This window comes from Miscanthus floridulus, chromosome 4 (assembly GCF_019320115.1).
Source record: "Miscanthus floridulus cultivar M001 chromosome 4, ASM1932011v1, whole genome shotgun sequence".
NCBI classification, from domain to species: Eukaryota; Viridiplantae; Streptophyta; class Magnoliopsida; order Poales; family Poaceae; genus Miscanthus; species Miscanthus floridulus.
The window spans coordinates 10,709,604-10,737,120 of record NC_089583.1 but is presented as its reverse complement, the minus strand read 5'-3'; the positions used below and the strand labels follow the sequence as shown (position 1 = coordinate 10,737,120).

At 45.7% G+C, this 27,517-nt stretch overlaps 1 protein-coding gene and 2 pseudogenes across 1 annotated transcript; all 3 read left to right on the top strand.

Moving 5' to 3' along the window:
• Positions 1-497: 497 nt before the first annotated feature.
• On the top strand, positions 498-2,304 carry LOC136550922 (uncharacterized). The gene is made up of 7 exons (XM_066542508.1): positions 498-681; positions 762-908; positions 1,008-1,178; positions 1,278-1,338; positions 1,426-1,511; positions 1,614-1,703; positions 1,823-2,304. The coding sequence occupies exons 1-7, from the start codon at positions 550-552 to the stop codon at positions 1,883-1,885; spliced, it is 750 nt and encodes a 249-aa protein (XP_066398605.1). The 5' UTR covers positions 498-549; the 3' UTR covers positions 1,886-2,304.
• A 2,778-nt stretch (positions 2,305-5,082) lies between these two features.
• LOC136548049 (uncharacterized) lies at positions 5,083-6,785 on the top strand (annotated as a pseudogene).
• Positions 6,786-9,604: 2,819 nt separating this feature from the next.
• On the top strand, positions 9,605-19,468 carry LOC136548048 (uncharacterized; annotated as a pseudogene).
• Positions 19,469-27,517: the final 8,049 nt, after the last annotated feature.

Below are 27,517 nucleotides of genomic sequence, written 5' to 3'. Positions count from 1 at the left end.
AGATGTATGGGAGAAGAAAAAGGTGTATTAATAAGAGAAGAGAAAAATGTGTATTGGAAAGTGAAAATAACTACTATTTCATGACAAAATTTTAATGCTATAGGATCAAATATTTTGGGAGAGAGAGAGTAGCACTTCTGTTTCAATAAATATACTAAACACAAAAGTTTCCTTACGCCATGTTTTAAAAATTTCCTTTGGCTAGAGAGACAAATCTGACAATTTTTTTCCCCTTTAGAGAGAGAATTTTTTGAGCAACCTTTACAGAGACAATTGTGCATGTCAGCATGCGTTCAATTGCCTTTTGTCTTGGGCCACGTGCCGCAGGCCCATCTACTTGGTACCCAGCCAAAAAAAAGCTTTGCTTGCCGATTGTGACGATTCGCTTGGAGCCCATCTGCTTGGAGAACCAGCCAAAGTTCATTTTGCTTGCCTCTAGAGAAGAGTCTTTTTAAACCCATCATCAATTTTGTTTGTAGCGGATAACGTACCTCCCTGGCCCCTGCTGCTCTCTGCTGATCTGCTCTACTCAGCTCTGCTCCGCAGCTCATGGCTTCCTCCTCCGTCTCCCTGCGTGGCGCCATCCTCCAGCTCCCCCACATCACGCCCCGCCCTGCGGCCCGACGCGCGCCCACGACGAGGCGCCGCGCCGTGCCCGCCAAGATCTCCTGCATCGGATGGGTAATTCTTCTCTCTCGCTCTGTCTCTGTGGTTTCTCGTTTCTTGACTATGATGATGATGGCCGCCTTTGGGTTGGGCAGGACCCCGAGGGCATCCTGGGCGCGCCGCAGGGCGGCCACATCGCGCGCCTCGAGTTCCGCCGCCGCCTCGAGAGGGACTCCGAGGCGCGCGACGCCTTCGAGCGCCAGGTGCGCGAGGAGAAGGAGCGCCGCCGCAACGAGCGTGAGGTGCGCCCGTGATCCTAATCCCTCCCTCCCTCCCTTCCTCCCCTGCCGGCGCTCCGTTTCCTGACGCGTTCCTGATGCTGCTGCCTGCTGCTAGGATAGGCGCGGGTGATCCCGGACACGGACGCCGGCCTCGTCGAGTTCTTCCTCGACACCGACGCGCGCGAGATCGAGATCGAGATCGGCAGGCTGCGGCCAAGGCTCAACGAGGACTTCTTCGGCCATATCGCGCGCGAAATAGCACAGATCAAATTTGCAGTCACCAGAACAGCGGTACGTACCCTTACTTTCCTTGTAGACTGCAAATTAGAATGAACCGGCTGAACTATGCTGAAATCTTCTTCTTCTTCTTTTTGTAAATAAAAAATGAAGGAGATGGAAGACAGATTGATCGAGCTGGAGGCGATGCAGAAGGTTCTTCTTGAGGGAGTTGGTCAGTTAAACTCTGCACTGACGGTCGGCATTACCGTGAAATCTACATTATAACCGTGTCTAACTGTAACGGTTCCTGGTATTGCAGAGGCGTATGACAAGTTGCAGAACGACCTTGTTACAGCGAAAGAACGGCTCATGAAGATTCTGCAATCGAGTGACAGAAAATCGACAGTAAGATCCATACAAGGATAAAAAAAAACTCAACTTTTTTATTTCTTTCTGAAACTCAGTCACTTAATAAATTGGTTGCTGTTGTTAACTAATTTTACCCAGTTGCTGGAAATGGTGGAGCGGAATGAGCTCAATATATCCATATTAACACTTCTTGATGAGAATATAGCAAGTGCGAAGACGAGTAATCAGGTGGATGCGGTGTCTCAGCTGACTATCAAATGTGCTGAATAGACTAGGAAATAGCACATCTTTGATCATCTGCATTTCCTAGTTTACTACTTATGTGATTTTGTTCATCTGCTTTGCAGGATGAGGCAGCTGCTTTCATGGAGGATGTGAGATCATCTCTTGTGAAATATATAACAATATAAATCTTGTTTTTACATATTTGCAAAAAAAAAGGCTCATTGCCTGGGCATTGTACTTGTATCCATGGCATAATTTTCAGAAACATGGGTTTTGGAAAGCGACATGTACTTGTAATTTTTTTAGGATATCTTGCGGATGTGGAAATCTGAATTGTTTCCGCCTGTCTGTAGTTGGGCTGTGTCCTATCTGCTCTAGCTATCGGTGTCTTACCCCTTGAGTTTTCTATCGGTCAAGAGAAATTGTACTAGCAATAGATACTGCAAAGCTTGGACTCTCTTCTAGCTAATTTTACTTCTGTCACATCCTCAAAATTGCTGTTTCTTTAATATAAGATCGGGATGGTCTTGTTTATTGAGTTAATATATTTAATGTTTAAGTTGACATGGATGTCTATTTTCTCTTTTTGAACGTGTCATTTTTATTCTTTGCATATATCAGTATATATAAGACAAGGGAATATAGTTAATAGTTAATCTTCAAATTGCATTTGGAGTCCATGTAGCCCCCATATTAAGGTTTTGAAACATCATGAGGCACATGTGTCAGAATGTTGCAATGCCATCTTATCTGTTTGACTTCTTGTTGGATATTCATGGGCTCATGGCCTGGTAGCCTGCTTGCAGAGCTCTGGCAAATCACTTGGTTCAGCGATGGGAGCATTGTTTCTTGTACATTCTAGGTTTCAAATGTTCTTGATCCCATGAATCATAAGCTTAAAATAATTGAAAAGAAGGGTGTACATCAATGCTCATCCTGCTGCTCCCGTGTTGGAAATGGTGTGGTCAGGTCAGGTCATTTGTCTGAAGAGCAGCACTTTGAATCAGAACATATAGCAACTTCCATTTCCCTTTTCTTTGTTGTTCTTTGTGATGTTTTAAAAATGGCCGCTGGCGGAGGCACCGCTGGTGTTGTGGTGTTGGCAATTTTAATAATGATAGGGATCAGCGGTTAACCGGATTCCAGTGGTTGTGCCTCCTAAATCTCCAACGTTAACAGATCAATTTCACAACCAGGTTTTCTTTGGGGTATTTCATTTCTAAATAATTTAATAATTTAATTTAATATGGCTTGTTTCTGATACTTTTTTTATATATTTCTGAGTTTATTACTAAGTATCTAGGAATCTGTTGATATCTAGTAATCTGACTTACAGAACTAAAAACACTGTAGTTTTGGCCCGAGATGTACATGTCATGTTTGACTCTAGCATCTGGTACTCTAAAACTTATTTTCCAAAATTTTATTCAAGCGCAGAGTATAACCGGAGATTATTTTGATTGATAGTTCAGTTTTAGAATATTCTAGGCATCTACATAACCTGAATACTTCTTTCATAGTGGTGTTATTGTTCGGGATCTGTCAGGTCAACTGAGGGCACGTTTGGGAGGGCTTCTCCGCACCCTCTCTGCTGCCGGAGCCCTTCGGGTGAAGCCACTTTTCGTGGCGTTGCATCCATAAGAGAAAAGAGCCCCGACTTCGTAATTTTGCGGCCAGAAGCGCTTCTTGGTGTGAGGGCATTTGGTGTGGCTTTGCCCGCTCCGACGCCGAAGGCAGTGGGGAAACCGGTGGAGCGGCCGCCAAACAGGTGCTAAATTTCTTCCCTTTGCTAATGTCCAACTCTGTTTTAAGGCCTGTTTGGTTTAGCACACAGGTAGATTTCTAAACCGTTGATTTTGAGCGCCTGGCAGGGGCGGATCTCCGGGGGGGGGGGGGGGGGGGGGGGGGGGGCGGGGGAGGGGGGGGGGGGCTTGAGCCGCGCCATTCGAGCCCCTCCATAAAAATTTCAGCCATTAACCACTAGGAAGGAGGGGCTGGAGACGTTCCCGTCGCTGGTGGCGGAGGTTGAAGATGAGTGGTGGAGTTGGTCTGCTTCCTAGGCCAGAATGTGTATGTTTCACTTTCAGTGGCCCACTAATGAAGCTTGTTCACAGCCCATCAAGAAGACCGACCTTTTTCCTTCGTTTCTCATTCTGTCGATCACGGGAGAAGAGGAGTCGCACTCGAGCTAGGGTTGGCTCCAACCCAACGGCCGACGGATGCGCTGGGATCCCGGTGGGCGGAGGCAGCAGCAGCCGCGCAATACAGGCTCGCAGCAGCCAGTAGGGGCACAGCGCAGGGCAGTCGGCTAGGGCGACGCCGATGCGGCGGTGACTCCGACGAGGGGCGACGTGGCGACCGAGTAGGCAGCAGCACCGCAGCACCAGCAGGGCAGCAGCCAGCAGGTAGTATACTCTTTTTCTTTAGATTTGCCTTTTGAACTTTGTAATGGTTCAAAATTTGATTAGGATTTAATAAATTGCAGGTTATTCAAAATGTCCAAAAGAACATTGCACACATATTTTTCTGGTACAAGTAGTACATCAACTCCGGGCACTAATGACAGCATAAATCAACCAATTCAGCGTAGAGTGGAGTTTAGTCAATCCGATGTAGTTGGTGATCCAGGAAATCGCATACCAATTGAAGAATATCCACCAGAAATTAGAGACCAAGTTAGAAGGGCATATGCTTTGAGATGTCCGACCCAACCTCGTAATCTTACCTTTGCTCGTAAATGGCAAAATGGTCAATGGAGATCCTTTCAACAAACTTGGTTTGACGAGTTTGATTGGCTAGAGTATAGTGAGTCAAAGGATGCAGCTTATTGCTTATATTGTTATCTTTTTTTTATCCGAGGAAGCCTGAAAAATTTGGTAGTTCTGTCTTTGCAAAGGATGGTTATACTAACTGGAAAAAAGCTAAGGACAATCTTAATCAGCACGGTACTTGCAAGACTCACAATAATGCTAGGCTAAAGTGTGATGACTTTATGAACCAAAGAACAAATATGGCTAGAAGAATTGATGTAATTAGCAAGGAGGAAAGAAAAGATATGAGATTCGCTTGAACTCTTCTTTAGAAGTAGCAAGATTTCTCATAATGCAAGGTGATGCTTTTCGTGGACACGATGAGTCCTCTACTTCCAACAACAAGGGTACATATAGAGAGATGGTTGATTAGTACAAAGATAAAGTTGATATTATTAAGGATGCATACGATAAAGGTACAAAAAGTTGCACAATGATATTTCATCAGATACAGAAGGACCTTACAAAAGCTTGTGCACAAGAAGTCATGCCAGTGATTATGGATGAGATTGGAGATAAAAAAATTCTCTGTATTGATTGATGAGTCCCAAGATGTATCAATAAAAGAACAGATGGCTGTAATTTTGAGGTTAGTAGATGACAACTCTATTTTTTACCTCGACTTTTACTTGTACACTTGTACTAACATGAAATAAAATATGGTTTGCAGGTTTGTGAATGATGAAGGGAAGGTGGTGGAGAGGCTCCTTGGACTTCAACATGTTGAGAGTTGTACAACTGCTTGCATTGAAAGAAGCTTTGGTCAAAATGCTTAACAGTCATAAGCTACCAATCTCTAGGCTTCGTGGGCAAGGTTATGATGGAGCTTCCAATATGAGAGGTGAATTTAATGGTGTGTAAAAATTGATTCGAGATGAAAATCCTTATGCATTCTATGTGCATTGTTTTGCTCATCAATTGCAATTAGTGGTTGTTACTGTTGCAACTTCTACTCCAGCCATTGCAGATTTCTTTAACTATGTTCCTCTAATAGTCAACACTGTCGGCGCATCATGTATGAGAAAGGATGCCTTGCTTGCAAAGCATCATGATGTGTTGTTAGAAAAGTTGGAGAGTGGGGAGATTATCCCTGGAAAAGGTTTGAACCAGGAATGTAGCCTAGCAAGGCCTGGAGATACTAGATGGGGTTCACATCTTAAAACTTTACTTCATATTTTGGTGATGTGGGAAGCTGTCATAGTACATTCTTGAGATAGTAAAGAAAGACTCTGTTAAACCAGGAAATAATGGTGGAAGCATTTGGTTTAATTGGTAAAATGGAGATGTTTGATTTTGTTTTCATAATGCATTTAATGATAGAATTGTTGAGCATCACAGACAGTCTATCACGTGCTTTGCAAAGGAAGGATCAAGACATTGTTGAGGAAATGCAATTGATCATAGATGTCAAAGAGCAGTTGTAGGATATGAGGGACAATGGATGGGATCCCTTATTCAAAATAGTGAAAACATTTATGGATAAGAATGAGATTGAAGTGCCAGATATGGACAAGAAAATAAATGCTAGAGGGACATCTACACAGTAGAAAGCAAAAGGTAACAAACATGCACTTCTACCATGTTGAGGTTTTTCCTTGTTGCCATAGATGCCATTTTGTCTTAGATAATTATCGATTTGGTGAAGTTAGTTCAGAATTATTAGTATGCATGGCTTGTCTTAATCCAAGGAACTCCTTCTCTAATTTTGATGTGGATAAGCTTGTGAGACTTGCTGAAATTTATGCTGCGGATTTTGACGTCGGTGACCTTCTCCTTTTGCCTGGTCAACCTGAGAGGATTTGTCAGTCGTGCTAGAAGAACTCAAGACTTTCTTGGATGTACAGAGCTTGGAAAGGTTGCTTGAAATTATGGTCAAGACTAGAATGAAAACATCTTATGGATTGGTGTATCGGCTCATTGAATTAACATTAATTCTTCTGGCGGCAACAACTTCAGTTGAGAGGATATTTTCTGCTATGTCTATTGTAAAGATAGATTTGCGTAACAAAATGGGTGATGAATGGCTCAATGACTTAATGATATGTTACACTGAGAAGAAGATATTTAGAAGCATCTAGAATGACAAAATCATAACGATTTGAAGACATGAAAACCCGGCGTATGTTAGTGCCTCGGAAACAATTTAGTGGTATGATTCATGAACTTGTGTCACTAATTTATTTTTTTCTATCTTCAAAACTTTGAAGTTAAATACTTGAAAATTTGTGTCACTAATTTATTTTTTCTTGTATAGATTGCTTCTAATGATTCATGAAGAATACAACAGCGTGAATGCATCATCATCTATCGATCTTTTGCTTGGTTAGTTCTAAAAATTGTATCTTTTACTTCTTCTTATGCGTTTTATGATGCACTTTCGATTGTTTATCATAGTTATCATGTAAAAGGTTTAAAACTGCTATATCTTAGCTTTGTATGGGATATAATTGAGTGAAATTGGTCTATCTCTTTTTGGCTTCAGTCCCCTCGTAAATATTTTTTCTAGATCCGCCACTGATTTGCAAGGCAGGGTCAGCTGATATAGAGCGATACAAATGGATAGGGCAGCGGACAATATAAATAAGTACGAGTGAACTAGCGGAGTGGTTCACGAGAATTGTGTTGCGCTATCATACGTATTCTCTGTCCCATAACAAGTGCTCATATGTCACGTTTTAGAAGTTAACTATTTTAAAATGGGACTCTCTAAAATTCAGGTGCTTGAATTTTAGTTTTCTTTCAGACCACGGTTATTGCATATATTTTATACTAAAATTGCAGATTTTGTTCATTGCAATTTCTGTAGGCGCAATCTGCAAATTTCGATACCGAGAATAAATACCCGTTAGACAAAAACTACAAACTCGACAAAATCTGATTTGTGTTGACACAAGACAATTAACAATTTACAATAATTTCTATAGGAAGACAAGGACCAAAATTTAATATGTTATGACACAAAGACAAATAAAAAAATCACAAAAATAACAATTTACTTTACTAGTTGATGGTACAAGAGTGTTGTCTGAAATCATCTTAAAATTCAGACACTTGAAATATAGGAGAAGTGTTTTAAAATTTAACTAGATTTATAGAAAACAGCATTGACATTTATATCTCTAAATGGGTTTACTCTAAAAATATATGTCCTAGCTAATCCATATAACATATTTGATACTATAAATGTAACACTATTAAGTCTTTTTATATATTGTGTCAAACTTAAGACTAATTGACTTTTTGAAATGTGAGATAAACACTTATTTTATGACGAAGGGATTATTATTCAACCTAGTAATGCTATTTAATATAGAATCTTTATGGCTGTTTTACTCAAGTGCCGTACTATCAAATCTATGATTTTGTTAATGTTTTTTTTTATCGAAGTGGGTGTTACACCAGCAACGATATCCAAGCTATTGCATTGATCTAAAATTTTGCATACGTCACCAACTCAACATATGGAGTCGCATCCTACTATGTCAAGCTCATGATGGATTTATTTGTATTTCTTGTCATTGTTAGAGGCCATTAGCTGTGGATTCTTTTTTATTTGCCTGAATAATGGTGTGGCCTCGAGGTATGCGCTCAAGTCTAGTATGGAAACGAACCACATATCTCCTTATATCCGGTTGTGATCTCGTCGATGTCGGTCATAATTTGAGTAAATAGATATGTCTTCATTTTGTTGCGCGCATTCATCTAATCGACCGGTAGGATAGAAAATCTGATAGCTGCTGCTACCACTTTTGACACCACTATGCTCTATAGCATCATAAGTATAACACATTTTTATCTCACCATGAGCCACCCCATTCGTCTGTTCCAAGGGGATAGTGTAGCTTTAGCTGGGTAGATTAATTAAGAAAATGAAGGCTTGTCATATTTTCTTCTTACACTGTTTGTTTGTTGGTTTTAGCCAGGACTTATCCGTCATGATACAGTATTTTTCTCTCACAGCAAACCAGCACCAGACAGGCTTATCAGCCCAGAAACCAACCAGCGAACAGGCTGATAGTATAGATATAGCATTATCCTTCTTGTATTGGATTGTATCTCTTTTAATATGATTATTATGTTTTTTTTGTTTTTTAAATTCTTGTATTGAAGTATGTTTGTACGTATTTTATTATATATTATATCACTTGAATTTGAACGTTAAATGTTAAATATAAATACATTACGTATGACTTACATATGTGGTTGGCTTCATGTTTTTTCTTCGTTCTTATTGGCTTCATGTCTTTCTTATTAAGAAAATGGCATGACCAAGTAACAGTGTATTTGGGTTTTCTTATGATGCAGTGGTATGCAATTTATCATATCTATCAGCCCTTTAATTTAATTTCTTAAATTAACGTGGTAATTGATAAGCATTTTGAGAATTAATGTGGAGACTCTTTTGTTGTGCGTAAACATACAAATTGGCCATTTAAGCGGATTGCTCCCTACATACTGTAAATCGTTAAATTTCAACGGATTGATTACCAATATTTGTCCAAAAAAAAATGTGACGATTACGTACGTTTACTTGTACAGTTGTACTCATCGTAATTTGAATTATCCTTACGAATGGAATATCCACATCATACTGCACCCCTAACTAACTTGGGCCCGGACACTCGTGTAATCTCAGTTCTCCCTCTTGGCCGTGGGGCCCACAAACAGAGCATATGCTCTCTAGTGCACGTTTAGGGCCTCTTTGGCATAGCTTATGTCGGCTTCGGCTTCATCTATTTTACGTAAATCGAGGCACTGAAGTGTAAAGCCGTTTTGTAAGTCAGGATTAAAATAAACTAGAAGTCGAAAAAAGTCAGTTTTTTCTGGCTTCACCGACTTTAGCTTCACCGATGAAGCCATTTTTGATGAGTCATACCAAAGCGGCTTTAACTTTACCCACGACCAGGAGGATCCCAACTACTTTCTTTCTTTCTCCCTTCCCAACGAGGACGAACGCTTCCGCCAGATCATCGCACCGCCTGGGAGGTCGGTGACGCTGATCGCCTACGCTTCTCTCCTCCCTCCCTCCCTGCCTTGCGAAGGAGCGAAGCCGATCGGAGTCGTCGCCCTGCGCTGCGCTGTGCGGAGGAGGAGATGCCGGACGACGAGGAGCAGGCGGTGGCGGGGGCGGGGGCGCCGTGCGGGGCGTGCAGGACGCTGCCGGCGCAGGTGCGTGCCGGGCTGCGTCTTCGCGCCCTACTTCACGGCAGGATGACTTCGCAGGCCGTGCACGGCAGTCTTCGGCGCCAGCAACGTGTCCAAGATGCTGGAGCGCATCGAGCTCCCCGAGCAGCGGCGGGTGCGCCGCGGCGACGCTCGTCGAGGAGGCCAAGGCGCGGCAGCGGGACCCCACCTTCGGCCGCGTCTCCTACATCCGCATCCTCCAGGAGGTGAACGACAAGGCCAGGGAGCAGGTGGACGAGGCGCGGGAGGAGATCGCCAGGGAGTTCGGCGCCCTGGCCGCGGCCGAGCCGGTCGACGTCGCGGCCGCGGGCGCCGCGGTCAGGGTGGAGGCGCGGGCGCAGGTCGAGGCCGCGCTCAAGCACGCCAGGGAGCAGGACGCCAGGCTGCTCGGGCGTCCGGAAGGCCAACGAGGCCAGGTGGAGGGAGCTGCACGAGCCGGGCACGGGGACGGGGAGGAACGCCGGGAACGGGAAGGGGATCGACGTCATCAAGCGCCACCGCGAGCCCACCTTGAGCGAGCAGACAATGCTCATGCTGCGGGCCGCAAAGCAGCGCAGCTCCAGGCCGCCGGGCTTCCCTGATGAGCGCGAGCGCCAGCAGATGGCGGTGGCGGAGGCCGAGAGGGAGAAGGAGCTATTGATGCGGCAGGCCGCGCCCACAAAGCAGCACGGCCACCTCCTCGCCGCGCAGCACAGGGAGACAGAGCCGCCGCGCGTCCCGGAGGGGTACGGGCACGGGCAGCTGCACCAGCAGATGTCGGAGGCGCAGCAGCTGACTGCCGTGGCAGAGGCATCGCGGGAGGAGGCGATGAGGTCGGTGCAGGCCCCGGCAACCGCGCCGCCGCAGCACGTCGATTCTGAGGGACAGCACGCTGGGACAGGGCAACCGCGCCATGCAGGAGATGCTGCTGCGGGCAGAACGCCGGGACAGGGCAGCACCTCGGTTCTGCTGGAAGCTATGATGCAGCTCGCCGGCGCCACGGGCGAGCAGCAGCAGCAGCAGCACCTTGTGCCGCAACACGCCGAGAACGAGCACGCCATCGGGCACGGCCACCCGGTTGACATATCCCAGGAGATGCTGCAGCTGCAGGAGTTGTTGGACATGGCAGAGCACGCCAGAAACCAGAAGATAATGAAGAATGACGTGATGACGGAGATGGGGCAGTGGGACGCGGCGGTGGGGGTCGCGAGGGAGCAGGACGTGCTGACGATGACGCAGCAGATCCCGAATGCTGCGTGGCAGCACCAAGACCCCGCCCCGCACTATGCCGGGTTTCGTGACGGGCCCCAGGAGATGGCGCAGCAGATGGAGGAAGCCTCCACGGCGGAGCTTGCCAAGACGACGGGCAACATGTTGCAGCAATTCGCCTGGGCGCAGCAGTACCACGACCCCGCGGCGGTGCACCACACGTCGCCGTGGCACCATCAGATGGCTGGGGCGCACCAGCCGGCTGCCGCGTCCGCGTCGCAGGTGGCGAGCGAGCAGGACATGCTGCTGTTGCTCCAGCAGCACCAGGTCGCGGCGGCGGAGTTGCTGTCCGCCGGCGGCGCTCGTCAGTTCAACAACCTCGCCGCGCAATACGACGACACGGAGCTCACGCTGGGGTACGGCTGTTAGATTGATCTCCTAACCAATAAGCTCAACGGCTTATTGGGCCTTGGTCACGCGCCCTGATCGGGGGCGCCCAACCCTACATGGTTGGTGGGCCCCCGTCGCACTGCGCTATATAAAGAGGTGGGGGCCAGCGGCTCAAAGCACGAGGTTCGCCGTGAGCCGCAAACCCCACCGACAAACCCTAGACCGATCTAAGAGGGCGCGTAGCCAGCGACAGGAAGCTCTGCTGACCCTCGCCGTCGTCACTGCTACGCCCCGTCTGCTCTGCATCGACGTCTGTGCAACCTCTACTCCAACCATCGCTGCCCGTGAGCAGACTTCACCGACGAAGCTGATGGAGGCCTCTGGATCCACTCCCTCTAGGATCTCAGGTTCGACACCTTCTTCTTCCTCTAGATAGCTCTCTAGGTCTACATCGTTACCGTTGTCTACTGCACTTGATGTCTACCCTCTAGACCGACTGCTAGATGATTCAAGGTTTATAACAATGGTACCAGAGCCTACTAGCACGTAGATCTAGATAGGGGTAGAGAAAGAATGAGATCACGATCTCGGATCAGATCTGATGAAACCCTAACCCTAGATCGGGTTTTAGGGAAGGAAAAGTATGAAGAGGGGAACCTACCCGGTCCTCCCGACACCGCCGTCGCGCGGAAAAGCTATCACCGCCGCCATGGTTGGCGCGCGAACAGAGGCCCGGCTCGGCCGTGGCTCAGGGAAAATAGTGTCGTCCCCAACCCAAACCCTAACCCGCTCGATGATTGACTGAGAAGGGAAAAGAACCGATTTCAAATCGGAAAAGCAAACCCTAACCCTAATCGGAAAATCGGGCTAAATCCGAATCAAAGAAACCGAAAGGGGAAAGAAGGGGAAGAGGGTGGCTCAGCTCACCTCACCGTCGTGCACGCCGCCGCGCGGGGGGAAAAGAAAGGGCCGACCGGGGGTGATCTACTCGCCGGAACGGCCACTAGGGCGCCGCGGCCAGGCCGCTCGACGGCGGCACGCTCACCCGCTGGGGAGCGCGCACGCCGGCGAGGGGGCCGGAGACGGCGCCGGGGCTTGCTGATCTCTCTCGCCGTCGAAGCTCCTCGCTCGGTGTCTGCTACGGCGGGACTGAGTGGAGAGGAGAGAGCAGTGAGGGGCGAAGAGAGAGAGAGAGAGAGCGAAGCCGAATGACACTAGGTCAAGGGCGCCGCGGCGGTCGCCGGGGTTTTGATCCTGCGATGCGCGCGGGCAGCCATCGGATGGAGACGGACGACCACGAGCGAGTGGGGCAGCGCCGCAGCCCAGGCGGGAAAGGGCTCGAGGCTGAATTCCTGGCCCAGGCCTAGGTTGCAGCCTGGGCGCTGCGGCCTGGGCGCGGGGGTGCGCTGGCGCGCGCGGCTGGGCCGAGGGAAGCTGGGCCGGGACAGCAGGCGCGAGCGGCTGGGCCACGGGGTGCTGGGCCGGGTGCGCTGGCGCGCGCGCGCGAGAACAGGCCATGGGCCGCATTTTGCTGGGCCGCGCGTGTGCTGGTCGGGCCGAAATGGCCAAATAAAATAGTACAGTCACAGTTTTTGTTTTTCTTATTTTCCAGAAAACAGTTTGATCAATTTGAATTGAATTTTTATGATAATTTTCTGTACAAAATTTATCCAACGATATTTTTTGTTCAGTAAATAGTAAAGTTGCTTCTAGAAAATAGGAAAATGATTATTAAATGTTAAAGTTTCCGCTGCGTATTTAAAGATGTAATTTTCATTATTAAATTCGAACCAACGGGAGAATTTAATTTTGAAAATGGATATGTTTTAAATTGATTATAATATTGTTGTTATTCTGACCAACGTTGATTAATGGCAATATTATAATGTTTTTGTCATACATTAATTCTATTTCTGCCCAACGGTGATGTAGAATTAGTGTAGAAAATAATTGTATGTTTTAATTTTGACCAACGTTAAACTAAGACATGCAATTATTGTTGTTATTTCTGTTCTCATACTATTTGAATTGTGTTTTCAGGAGGATACAACTTGATGAGTTGTATCAAAGAGATCCCCACTCTAAAAGGTGATAACTATAATGAGTGGAAGAAAAAGATAGACATGGCTTTCATCCTCGCTGAGGTGGACTGGGTTGTTACCACACCGTGTCCCAGAGAACCTGTGGCACCGGTGAGGGAGACTGATGAGATGATGCTGCATGGCAGAATAGAGAGCGGGATTTTGCTCCCGTAAAGATGTCCTATGACCTTGAGCATAGGAAATGGGTCACTGCCAACAAGAAGTGTTTAGCAGTGATAAGAACACCATTGAGTCTGCTATTGTGGGCTCAATTCCAGACTGTGACACGGTCACAGAGTATCTAGATAGAATAAAGAGTCAGTTCACTGGCTCTTCAAAGACATATGCAACCCAGCTGATCAAGCAGCTGGTTACAGAAAGGTACTCTGGTGGCGGCAGTGGCATTAGAGAGCACATACTGAGAATGAGCAATCTGGCAAATGTCAGATATTGTTTAATAATAAATGTGTTGGTCTTGCCTTCCGACAAGACAAGCTTTATTTGTTATCACTTCGTGAAAATGTGAATTCCGTATATGATGTGAATGAAAATGTATCCTCATCGAACAATGAAAATAGAAAACGTAAGAGAGCTCACGATGCGTTGTCAAAATTATGGCACTGTCGTTTAGGCCATATTTCGAGGGAGAGAATAGAAAGACTAGTTAAGAATAATATTCTTCCTCCATTAGAGCTCTCAGAGTTAGAACAATGTAGAGATTGCATAAAAGGAAAGTATGTAAAGAAAATTAAGAAAGATGCCAAACGAAGCACAGGAATCCTACAGATTATTCACACAGACATATGTGGTCCTTTTCCTGTGAAAAGTGTGGATGGTTATGATTCATTCATAACATTCACAGATGATTACTCTCGGTTTGGCTACATTTATCCAATTAAAGAAAGAACAGAAGCGTTGGATAAATTTAAAATATTTAAAGCAGAAGTTGAAAATCAGCATGATTTAAAGATTAAGATAGTCAGGTCTAACCGTGGAGGAGAGTACTACGGTCGGCATACCCCATATGGACAAGTTCCTGGACCTTTTGCAAGGTTCTTACAGGAGAATGGTATAGTCGCCCAGTATTCAACACCGGGCGAACCTCAGCAGAATGGAGTAGCTGAAAGGCGTAACCGTACCCTGATGGATATGGTGCGTAGTATGATAAGTTACTCCACTTTACCTATGAGTCTGTGGATGGAGGCGTTAAAAACCGTCATTCATATTCTCAATAGAGTACCAAGTAAGTCGGTGCCCAAAACACCGTATGAGTTGTGGACAGGAAAAGTACCCTCACTTAACCACTTGCGTGTGTGGGGGAGCCCTGCTGAGGCTAAGGTTTTTAACCCAAACATTGGGAAGCTAGATCCCAAAACAATGAGTTGCCATTTCATTGGCTATCCAGAAAAGTCAAAAAGGTTTTCGTTTCTTCTGTCCTAACAGACATACAAAGTTTGTGGAAACGAGACACGCTGTCTTCCTAGAGGATGAAATGATTAGGGGGAGCATGGTAGCTCGAGAAATTGACCTTGAAGAGAAGCGGGTGTATGCACCCACTCCGATCATTCATGAGCCATTTTTCTCACTACCTGCTATTGCTGCACCAATAGTACAAGACACTGTGGTGCCAGCACCTATTGTTATCCCGCCTGTGGCAACAATAAATGATGATGAGGAACCTGTGCCTCAGGATCCTATAGAACCTATTGCCACATATGAGGGGGAGTAACAACAGCCTCAAACAGAAAATGTGCCAATTGAGGAGGCCCCTAGAAGGTCTCAAAGAGTTAGAAAATCAGCTATTCCTGCTGATTATGAAGTGTACAACACTGAAGAATTTCAAATGGAGGATGATCCCACCTCATTTGAAGAAGCCATGAAAAGTGATCATTCATCAAAGTGGCTTGAGGCCATGGAAGATGAGATGAGATCAATGAATGCAAATAAAGTTTGGGATTTGGAGATAATTCCTAAAGGAGCCAAAACAGTAGGCTGTAAATGGGTCTACAAAACAAAACTTGACTCTCAAGGGAATATAGAGAGATATAAAGCCCGACTTGTGGCAAAAGGCTTTACACAAAGAGAAGGGATTAATTACAATGAGACCTTTTCTCCAGTCTCATGTAAGGATTCCTTCAGAATCATAATGGCATTAGTGGCACATTACGATTTGGAATTACATCAGATGGATGTAAAGACGGCATTTCTCAACGGAGACTTAGAGGAAAATGTTTACATGGCACAACCGAAAGGTTTTGTCATGGAAGGAAAAGAACGTTTGGGATGCTGCCTAAAGAAATCTATTTATGGATTAAAACAAGCTTCAAGACAGTGGTACTTGAAGTTTGATCAGACAATAAAGAATTTTGGGTTTAAAGATAATGTTGAGAACAATTATGTCTACGTAAAGTTTAAGAATGGGAAGTTTATCTTTCTTGTCCTGTATGTGGATGATATCTTACTTGCTAGTAGTGATGCCAGTCTACTACTGGAAATAAAGAAGTTTTTTTCCTCAAAGTTTGATATGAAAGATCTTGGTGAAGCTTCGTTCGTTCTAGGGATCGAGATTCACCGAGATAGAAGTAAAGGGGTATTAGGACTGTCACAAAAGGCATACATAGAAAAAGTCTTAAAGAAATTCAGTATGCACAAATGTAGTCCCTCACCTGCTTCTATAGTCAAGGGCGACAGATATGGGGATTTTCAATGCCCTAGGAACCAATATGAGATCGATCAAATGAAAGTGGTTCCATATGCTTCAGCTGTCGGAAGCTTGCAATATGCTCAAGTGTGTACACGCCCTGACTTGGCATTTGTTATCGGGTTACTTGGCAGATTCTAGAGCAATCCTGGAATAGAACACTGGAAATTGGTAAAGAAAGTCTTGCGTTATTTGTAAGAAACGAAAGGCCTCATGATGACGTATAGAAGATCTGATTCACTCTATATAGTGGGATATTCAGATTCTGATTATGCGGGAGATAATAGAAAATCCACGTCTGAATATGTGTTTACTCTCGCAGGGGGAGCTATTTCATGAAAAAGCTCAAAGCAAACCGTCACTACATCGTCCACAATGTATGCCGAGTTTGTAGCGTGTTATGAGGCAACGGGGCAGGTGAACTGGCTAAAGAAGTTCATACCCGGTTTGAATGTGGTTGACGACATCAATAGACCACTGAAGTTATACTGCGATAATAATCCAGTAGTATAGTATGCTCACAACAATAGGTCAAGTGGTGCTGCCAAACTCATTGACATAAAGTATTATGTTGTGAAGGATAAAGTCCGGGATCAAATGATAAGTCTTGAGCATATAAGTACCGAAAAGATGCTCGCGAATCCGCTTACAAAAGGCTTACCACCCAACGTGTTCAGAGAATATGTAGCCAGCATGGGTTTAAGGGAAAGCCTATGATTCCTGGACTATAAAGGGCCCAAAAGTTAAAGTAACTATTTCAGATCAGAGACGTGCATTGTAGCTGTTAAATCTATCGGCGATTGACCGTGACGATGAGACATGCTCTATGCATTATCTGTGAAAAAATGAGTAAGGATAAAAGGATTGAAGTTTAAAGTTTAAAGATAAAAGTAATAGTGAGATCAAGGGGGAAAATGTTAGATTGATCTCCTAACCAATAAGCCCAACGGCTTATTGGGCTTTGGTCACGCGCCCTGATCGGGGGCGCCCAACCCTACATGGTTGGTGGGCCCCCGTCGCACTGCGCTATATAAAGAGGTGGGGGCCGGCGGCTCAAAGCACGAGGTTCGCCGTGAGCCGCAAACCCCACCGACAAACCCTAGACCGATCTAAGAGGGCGCGCAGCCAGCGACGGGAAGCTCCGCTGACCCTCGCTGTCGTCACTGCTACGCCCCGTCTGCTCTGTATCGACGTCCGTGCAACCTCTACTCCAACCATCGCTGTCTGTGAGCAAACTTCACCGACGAAGCTGATGGAGGCCTCTGGATCCACTCCCTCTGGGATCTCAGGTTCGACACCTTCTCCTTCCTCTAGATAGCTCTCTAGGTCTACATCGTTACCGTTGTCTACTGCACTTGATGTCTACCCTCTAGACCGACTGCTAGATGATTCAAGGTTTATAACAACGGCCACCCGGACATGCACCACCAGGTGGTCGCCGCGGGGCAGGTTGCCGGAGTGCAGGACATGAAAGCGCGGCACGCTGCCGCGGCGGTGCACGCGGAGAGGGAGATGATGCAGCTGGCCGCGGGCGCGCAGCAGCAGCAGCACGCTCAGAATGGGCTCGACATCGCCCTTGGAAACGGCCACCCGGACGGCGAAACTCAGGCGATGCTGCAGGAGTTGGCCGCCATAGTAGAGCTCGCGGACGAGCGGGCAATGATCAGGAAGCAGTGGGAGCAGGACGTGAGGACGATGATGACGCAGCAGGACCCGGACGCTGCGTGGCTCCAGGAGATGCTGGAGCAGATTGAGAAAGCGTCTACGCCAGACCTTGATAAGAGGCTGGAGATCATGTCGCGGCAAGCCGAGGCTCGGCACGCCCAGAAAGAGCTCGGCATCACCCTTGGGAACGGCCACCCGGACGGGTCAACCCAGGGGATCCTGCAGGCGCAGGAGTTGTCCGCCATGGCAGAGATGGAAAGAAAGCGGGAAATGCTCATGAGGCAGGTCGTCGCGGCGGGGCACGCTAGAGAGCAAAAGCTGGAAATGCTCATGAGGCAGGTCACCGCGGCGGGGCGCGCTAGAGAGCAGGAACTGATCACGCAGCAGGCCGCCGCAGCGCAGCAGCAGCAGCAGCACCCCGTGGCGCAGTACTCCGGGACAGAGCTCGACATCTCGCTGGGGCAAGGCCACGGTCACCCGTACTGGCACCAACCGACGGTGCAACAGATGTTGCAGGAGAAGCAGCTGCCGACGGTGCAGCAGATGTTGCAGGAGCAGCAGCTGGCCGACGCGGTTGGATTCGGCAGGCACCAGCACAACACGACTTTAGTGCAGCAGGACGCGGCCTACGCGAACGGTGAGCACAGGGGCGGCGCCGGCACCACAATGGCGTTCCTGTCGCCGGGGTCTGCCAAGGACGGGTCATTCCTCGTCGACCAGCAACCACAGCCAAATGGGCACCAAATGGATTCATCTCTGGCGCCGCTGCCGCCGTCGTTGGGCCAGCTGCATGCCCAAGCGTCGCACCCGCAAAGAACGGATGGCGGTGGCCAGGGCCTGAACTCAGATTTGGCGGCATACTTGCACTATGAATCCTTGTCCAGGTATTTTTGTTTCTTCTTTCTTACCCACACTTTACAGTTCTTGATTTGGCTCCGTGGTAATTGTCTTGCTGTCTTGCAACGTTCTTGTTCTCTGTACTCAAAACGATGCTTACTGCCAATCCGGTTCTTAAAAGAAAGTAAAAGACATGTTAACTGCTTTTTGATGTTAACTCTTTAGCTATATCACTAATGCGTTCTTTGACCTGATGAAATTTTGTGAGTGGAAGTGCAACTTGTTTGAGAGTGCATATTCTAGATCATATAGTATTGACTTTGTTCATTCATGTGGTGTGTTGACTGAACTCACAAGTTGAATGAAAATGAGAGAGAATTTAATCTTGCTGGAAGTGTTTGGTTGTTTCATATTATTTACATGAGATCTCCTTCTTGGTCATCAAACCCCAAGAAACACTGCAGACTGAATTAAGAGATTCAGTGCGATTTTATCATCAGAGTGACCTTTGAGTTACAGTGTGAATTTCTCATTCATGTTAGTGTCATATGGTGGCTTCATGAAACGGCGATCCTGATGATGATAGGAGCAGTAAAAGCATAATTGGGATCCTAGCTCTACTGCATTTGCATTGGAATTAACCTGACCTCCTGGATTAGTATAAATTCTGGAGTGACAAGCTAACAGAACATGTACCTAGCAGATGAGGAAAGTTGTTAAGAATAAGTTCTTGCATTTCATTTCTCAACCCGAATCGTAGCGTGGTTAACTACTGCTTATATTTAATCACGGCCTTCTCTATTTCCTGCAGGCAACGGCAGGCTTCAGCAGGGGTAGCGAAGGGTCCGGAGAGGAGATGAGGCAGTTGTCAGAACCAGATGAAGGATTTGCATCTGAAAAGCAGAGTTCCTATTTTGAGGATATGTTGATGTCATACTCATGTATGCTGCCTGAATTTTGAGGATGGTTGCACGGATGCATAATTCAGTTCGTTTTGATGCTCGCGAAGCGATGTTTTGTGGATGAAATTGAGATGGTTATATCGGATTGGATATTTGGATCCTATAGTTTGCTGTTGCAGATTGTATGCTTTTCAGTTTCAGTGATTGGTTGCTGCCCAGTAAAATTTCTCAGGTAGTGTAAAATTGTATATGGTTTGCTGCCCAGTAAAAAGGGGAAATGAAGCAGTGATCATTTGGTGTTGGTGGAATGTATGTGTACAGATATAAAAATGGGGCTGGAAGAGCTGGAAATAAATTGCATGAGCGACGGGCGCACCGAACTGGCCATGCGCCCCCCAGCCCGATGAACGCCGCGTGGCAAGGGAAAAAAAAAATCAAGAGCGGAGAAGTAGGAGCCGCGGACAAGCACGAGCCGCAACCTTTGTACGTGGCCAGGCATCCGCGTGCGCCTGATATAGCCATCCCTCCGTGAGCCTTTGATGTTGTTTCCAAGCCACGTGTCAAAGATTCAGGCTAGGGGCGCATGGCCAGTTCGGTGCGCGGTGCGCCCATCGCCCATCGCCCATGTAATTTACTAGGACGTTCGGCGCGCTCCGCCGCGCCCGCATAGGCTGAGCGCGGGTTATGAGTAATGACACGCTGAAAACCTCTTTTCTTGTTTTGTCTGTGTTCGGTGACTGGGTCTGAAACTAACAATTCCAAAATATATGTGAATCCTACATCTAAAACACCAAAAATTTAGACAAAATTAGACACTGCTTAGAAGATTTTATACGGCTTGAGATTAGAATTACAGCAGAAGACTCACTAAATATTATACTGAAATAAGTATACATACACAAAAGGTTGGTGTTTTGACACCTCAACATGGTGCACACCTAAGGTTATGTTTTGTCATAAGCAAACAGTAACGGCACACTTCACTTTTATTTTCATCTAAGAAGATATAGCATGTCTCCTTTTGAAATGCCCGAAAGTTTTGACTTCATTCTTCTGCTCGCTTTAGATAATAGGAGGCGTCGGAATACTACAGGTCACTATGCCAGCTGAACCACCTGCAGATTAATTCCAGGGGCATAACTTAGTCGTTCAGAACTCAACTGCAAAATGAACACCAAGTGCTTTGAGCCTGTAGGATATTACTATAGGCATGAAAGCAAAAGAGTAGCAGTTAGGCTGTGCAAGGAAAACAATCACAGGCATGCACAGGTGTGTGTAAACAGAAAGGAAGGGAGTATACATGTATACATGTGTATTTATCATGCTTTGTGTTTCTTAACTCTAAGCCAAAACTCTAAGTCTCTGCCAACAAATATCAAACAAATACCATTTAATCAGAGCAGGGTTATCGACTGTCATTTTTAACATGCATATTAAAAAAATCAATCAATCAACTGTCTGTATGGTCAGGATTAGAGAGAAATAACCACGAAAGTAAACGGCAATCCCCTGGATGAACCCAAAAATTTAATTCACCTAATCGACAGTGTGGCTTAGCTACATTTCATCAGTAGAAGCCAAAAGGCAAAGCATAAGCTGCTATATTCATCCAGCGAACAGCCGAACATCATATGTTCTCCAAAAACATAATAGTTTATTTATCCAGTGAAATTATACATGGTTTCGCTGAGAAAGGTGTAGTGTAGTTAACCAGAAAATTGAATAAAGGGAATGAACAACCACCTGTACCGCTGAGGGCAGAGAGCATCAAGAAGCAAAGCTGAAAGAAACAACAGATGTGCGTAGGTGGAACCAAACCTGGGCAAAAAGATCTGAGATCAAAGAAAGAACAGGCACGACTACACATTTGAGCATGTTGTAGTTGCCAGATTTATCTGGGCATAACTCAGTCCTATATGGGATACGCCATTAGGAATGGTAAAACCAATGGACTGTGAAAAAACAACGTATGGAAGGAATGAACAATACTGTAGCACTGTATAAACATTTTTTGTGATCTAAAAAGGGGGGAAAACTGAGGCTGTAAATAATAGTGAACATATTTTCATTATTTAATCTGCATTGATGACTACATCATGAGAAATATTAGTTTGTTACGAAACACTCAGATCTATTATCTTAACAGGAGATGAAACATATAGGCTAGCTAGGTCCAGGTGTCCCTTGGCTACCTTACTGAACAAAAGGGAAAACAACCAAACTTGACCTCCTTGATAAGAGGTGTACAATGTGTTCTTAGATAAGGTAATGTTCTGCTATTCAAATTAGTTATACATGTCTAGTGCTGCACCCTGCTGAAATAAATGTTCGAAGGCCGACAGACATGACTATAAAATTGTGAAGTATTAGGATGGTAAAAACCTTGGCTCAACATCAAAGAATATGTAGGCTCTGACAAAGCAAGATAGAAGATAAAACAACGTATTTGCTTACATTTCTGACATTTTTTATGCTTGTGAAGTGCCATCACCCAAAAGAGCACTAAATAGTACAAAAGTCATGGACCACAAAATAAGCACAAAGATTAATTCCTGAAAGTCTAGATCTTCATATTGAAACATAAAAATATTTTTAACTCAGTTCATGCATGAAGGTTAAATATAAAATATCAGATGACTAAATGGCCTGTTGTAACAACAAAAATGGCTAAAAACAAACACGAAAGAGATTTTAATTCAGTTCGTATGTCAGATATATATATCCTAAAAATATCTGAAATCATTGGGCAAAAGCTTTCCTTACATGTATGGCACTATTACAGTGCTAACCCTGATTGGTCAGAATCATAAAGAAACCTTCAGGTATTTGAAATTTGGAACATGGCAAATAGATTATGTCGTAGAATATTCGATAAGGATGCCAGCAATAGGGAAAAAAGCAATGCTAATTACCTGTCAGCATAACTGTTTGAAGCCCGTGAACCTCATGAAAGTACACATAGTGACATAGCTCATCTCTGCTAACAAAGAAGAAGATTTGCTTTAAGGAAACAATTTCAGTGGCATCAGTAAGTACCATAAGCATGGAACAATAGGCCCATAGCCAAATAGCACAAGCATGGAATAGTATCTAACAGATCTGCAGAAAAAAAAAGTGGGAGGAAGGATCTGAGAAAAAGAATTTTTTAGTGACCCACCGGATGACCGCCAGACACGTACGATGCTGGGGCTGCAGAGATCAAGGAGTCGACGATGCAGCGGAGGAATCCGGCTAGGAAGAGTGGCGGCGTTGCAGACCTGCAGGAGAAGAATACGGACGGAGGTGTAGGAATCGCGCTGGCAGCAGCCCGGCACTGTTGATGCGGACCTATGGTAGGTCTGGGAGAGGCGTGGTCGTCGCCGCCTCTTTGTTCTGGCGCAGGCAGGTGCCAGCAGTGCCGGCCGCCGTGTCCACGGCCGCAGCTACCGGCAGGGCTGCGCGCGGCATCGGCGCGCCGTGGCCAGGGAAGAGTAAGCGCGGCCGCTGGGAGCGAAGAAGAGGCGAACGGGGAGAGGTGTTGGGAATGCGACGGAGGGAGCGAGGAAGAGGCGAGTAGGTGACGGATGGAGCGAGGAAAATATCGTGGAGGAGGCGATGCGCCACAGGACACCAAAAGAGGTCTTGACACGCACGAGCTCTCGGAACAGAGCACGTGGCAATACGCGAATGCGGGAGGCTGGGGTGGGCCAGCGCAATCAAACGCATACGGCGCGTCGGACGAACGTGAACAGTAAACAGGGGCGCTGAGACTGCGCCGATTCTAGGAGCCTATATGGAGTTACATATTTCCGGAAGGGCTGCATTCGTCTGTCTCCGAATGCTGCTACTTTCACCTCAGTCTTTTAGCAGAGGTCTTTTCATTTTCATTACATGCTGTGGCATTTCAACCTGGGCTTGGCGTGATTACATTTTTTATTTTTTAATCAAATAATACTTTTAACAAAGATCTGGCAAAGTGTTTACATCAATATTCGGAAGAAGAGTCGTAGGAACTCGAAAGCTCCCAAGATCATGTCATCAAGGGAACAATTACGTGCAGATTGGAACCAGCTGATTCAAATGCAGCACTGGAATCGGCTTTCTTCAGGCAGCGCTAGCAGATAACGACAAAAGCTACGATCGACGCCGGGACAAGACATATTGGACTCTACAAAAAGAAAAAGATTAGAGTCTAAATTATCTTAAATTAGAAATATTTTCTCTTAGGGCCAAAGATTGTGATGAGTCGTGCTTAGATAGGAGTCATGCGTAGGTCCCAGATATAAATATCAAACACCGGCTGTTGTAAAAGACACACAATCAATTCAATACAAGTTATTTACTTTTTTCGGCTCCGGCCACCCCTCAAGAGTAGGAGTGAAAGGTTCTTGTGTGGTTTTGGTAATTGAGTGACAACCTAGGTGGACTAATTGTGTTTATGTAAGATGGTGATTAGTCCACATGTACATGTGTGTGAGCAACATATGCCATGAAGGTGAAAATGGCGCGGAGATGTTGCAAAGCTCACACATATGATGATGAAGGAGCTCATTGCAAATGAGACATGACATTGAGTCATGTGATCAAGGTAGAGAAGATCTAAGACATGACTTGGCTTGATGGACCGGTTGCAAGTGTGAAGGGCAAGTTGGAGGCTTTGGAACGATGGACCACGTGGCGGTGAAGCTTAAGCAAGACTTGGCGTCGATGGACGAAGGCAACGGTGAAAAGCAAGTAAAGTCAAGATTGATGAACCAATATAATCACGTGATGATATGAGGTGGATCATATCATTGTTGATCATGTTGGTGCATGTGTTGCATCGACATTGGAGGAGATGGAATGGAATGTGCAAGGCAAAGGTATAACCTAGGGTATTTCATTTCACTGGTCATAGATGTGTAGAGAAGTTTATGACCGGGTTTAGGATAGATGGCCATACTATCAAGAGGGGCAAACTTGTTTGCATATCGGTCATCTAGTGCCAATCGAGTGATCTAACTTTGCATCGTCGCTAGGATTAGGTGGTGTGGCAAGTTGAGTGGCTAATCCTTTGAAAAATGATTGTGAAAATGCTAACACACATATACATGGTGGTGTACACTTGGTGGTGTTGACATATTTGCAAAGGAGAAGAAGTTGGAGTTGATGTGGTTCAACTTGGTGAAAGAACGAAGGCAAGGGTTCGAAACTCCACCGACGCCCTATACAGAAAAGACAGGGTCTCACAGAGTGCACCAGACGTTGGTCACGTGTTGACTAGACGCTGAGGTCCTACGTTCGGTCAGTGACAGCAGAGTGCGCACAGGCATCGGTCTTTGACCGGACGCTAGCGCTGAAAGTGACCGGATGCTGGTAGGGTGCATCCGGTCAGGCTGACGTACGATGACGTAGGCGACATAGAGAAGTTGGAGAAGGACCAGACGCTGATGCTGCGTCCGATCATGACCGACCGGACACATCCGGTCGCGACTGGATGCTTACTGCAAATGACCGGATGCTGGTGTTGGTGCGTCCGGTCACTTGGAGCAGCTTCGTCCGGTCATCACTTGACCGTTGAAATCAAGTGACTGAGGTTGAACGAAAGCGACATGTGGTGAGCATCCGTTGACCGGACGCTGAGGTCCTACGTCCGGTCGATATGACCGGCGCGTCCGGTCAGCCCGAAAAACGCCCAGTGAAGGGGTAACGGCTAGTTTAGTCTATGGAGCTATAAATAGAAGGTGGTCTCGTTCATGGCTAGTGCTGAGCACCTCGGGGGACTTTGTGTCCATGCTTGAGAGTGCTTGGGAGCCCTCCATCTCACATATGCTTGATAGTGATCATTCGATTATGTGAGAGAGCGATTTTAGTGCGATTGCATCGTGAGGTTGCATCGAGTGGCACTAGGTGATCGAGTTGCAAGCCGGTGGTGCTTGTTACTCTTGGAGGTTGCCACCTCCTAGACGGCTTGGTGGTGGTCTCTGTCGAAGTCCGCAAGAAGCTTGTGCGGTGCTCCGGAGAAGAGCTTTGTGAGGGGCATTATGCTCGCCCTGCGGGAGCCGCAAAGAGCAACTCTAGTTGAGCGTGTCATTGAGCTACCCTCACTTTTGGGGTAGGTTCTTGCGGTGCCCGATGTGCGGGCTTATCGGGTGATGCCAATTAGCCGCCGAACCACCAAGTGAGCGGTCGACACAACGGGGATGTAGCGTGTTGGCAAGCACGTGAACCTCAGAAGAAAATCACCGTGTCAACCTTGTTCTTCCCGTTGGTTTGCAATCCTCTTACACAAGCTTGTGATTACTTTTATATACATTGTGCTTATGTAGTTGCTCTTGTAATTAGTTAGCTTGTGTAGCTCACTAGTTACCTTCTTGCTTGTGTAGCATAGAAGTAGCTCCCTTGCGTGGCTAATTTGGTTTATGTAATCTTGTTAGTCACTTTGCTTAGTTTGTGTGGCTAAGTATTTACGCTCTCTAATTTGACATTGGTTGCCTTGTTATTGAGCAATGCTAGTGAGCTTAGATGGCTTTGTGCTTTTGCTTACTAGCATGTGTAGGAGCTCCCTCATTGCTTGAAATACTAATGGCATAGGTTTGTGTGACCTTGCTCCTAGAATTGGTTAGGTGAGCTCTAGTTAGCCCGGCACCTTTGTAGCTTAATTAGGATCTTTGCAAGGTGCTAGAGAATATAGATAGAGGGGTGTAGTCTTGGCTAGACCGATAGTTTTAATTCCGCACTTATTTCAGTTAGCTGACGCGATTAAGTTTTAAAAACGACTATTCACCCCCCCTATAGTCGCCATCTCGACCCTACAAGGAGTAGAGTAGATCTCAATGAGTTCTTTAGCAAGTACGGTTGCATCGATTCGGTCGACCTCCACTGCTTGTCTATAAGTACCGTCATGGCTTATACCATATTCGTACGGCTGCATCAATCCGGTCGACCTCCACTGCAACTCTAGTATGAGTTAGTTATCGACTCTTGTCTAGTTCAAGTATGGCTGCATCGATCCGGTCGACCTCCACTGCTCGAACTAGATTAAGGTCAAGTTATCGGCTCTATCTAAGGGTGGTGTTTCTTCGGATAGATTCATTAAGTTACCGATATTGCTTATTGCTTCCATTATTTTTTTAATTACAGCAATATCACTTTGCCCAATTGAGATTGATCTACATCGACCTTATATCTTTTCTAACCCATCGTTTGTTAATCTAAACTGATATAATCTGCACTTTAAACGATGAGTTATGTTTTATCGGTTGCTTTATATCGATCTTAATCGTGCATAGCATGCGGTTAAGACATGTTTGATCTTAAGTAGATCTATTCGCTAACGAAAACCATTCCATGGCCCATTATCATGGCCTATGTGATTCTGCCTCACACCCCATTGTTAGCACCGTGGAGTGGGGATCATTATTTGGTAGATCTGTTTCTAAGAGGGCATGATCTTAACTGTGCGCTATGCCTGAATCGGTTGTTTTAGCCTATATCAAGCGCTTTCACAAATAGTTCATGTCACAAGACCATTGAAGTAGTGATAGGTTGAAAGATGTATTAGCCCCATGATCTTATTATTGTATTACGGCTTGCATGATTCTGCCTCATGCCCCACTAATATTAGTAATAAGTTAGGGTCGTCGAGTCTATTGTTGTTTCAACGGCCTGCATGATTCTGCCTCATGCCCCACTAGTCATAGCGATAGATGAGATCTAATATGTTCATTAGATTTATCTCTATTAAATAGTTGAATGATGATGAACTGTTTCTTTTATAAAGGGGTTCGGTTACTTGCAGTCATTGGCTCAGTATAAGCTAATTATTGTTAATATCTTATTGCCATTGACCAATATTTATCTAAAGAATGATATTCATCCTAAACAATAACTAATTCTTTTTACATAACCCCATGAGCTTTAACCGATTTATTCTTATGAATATGCTGGAATCGACTATTTAGTCGATCTCCTTTTATATCTGCTCTCAGAGCCATACATTCGGAACTGTCTGGCAACACCGATATGTTCCGCCCTAAATTACTAATAAATTTTCTCTCCTTGTCAATTATAGGGTCAAATTGACTGGCACGTCTCGGGA

What these genes read in the sequence shown, in the direction of transcription:
- LOC136550922 (XM_066542508.1), top strand. Translation starts at nt 550, where the DNA reads ATGGCTTCCTCCTCCGTCTCCCTGCGTGGCGCCATCCTCCAGCTCCCC. An exon ending in GCCGCCGCAACGAGCGTGAG is followed by an intron (nt 909 to 1,007) that starts GTGCGCCCGTGA and finishes CTGCTAGGATAG; the next exon opens with GCGCGGGTGATCCCGGACAC. An exon ending in CGAGTGACAGAAAATCGACA is followed by an intron (nt 1,512 to 1,613) that starts GTAAGATCCATA and finishes AATTTTACCCAG; the next exon opens with TTGCTGGAAATGGTGGAGCG.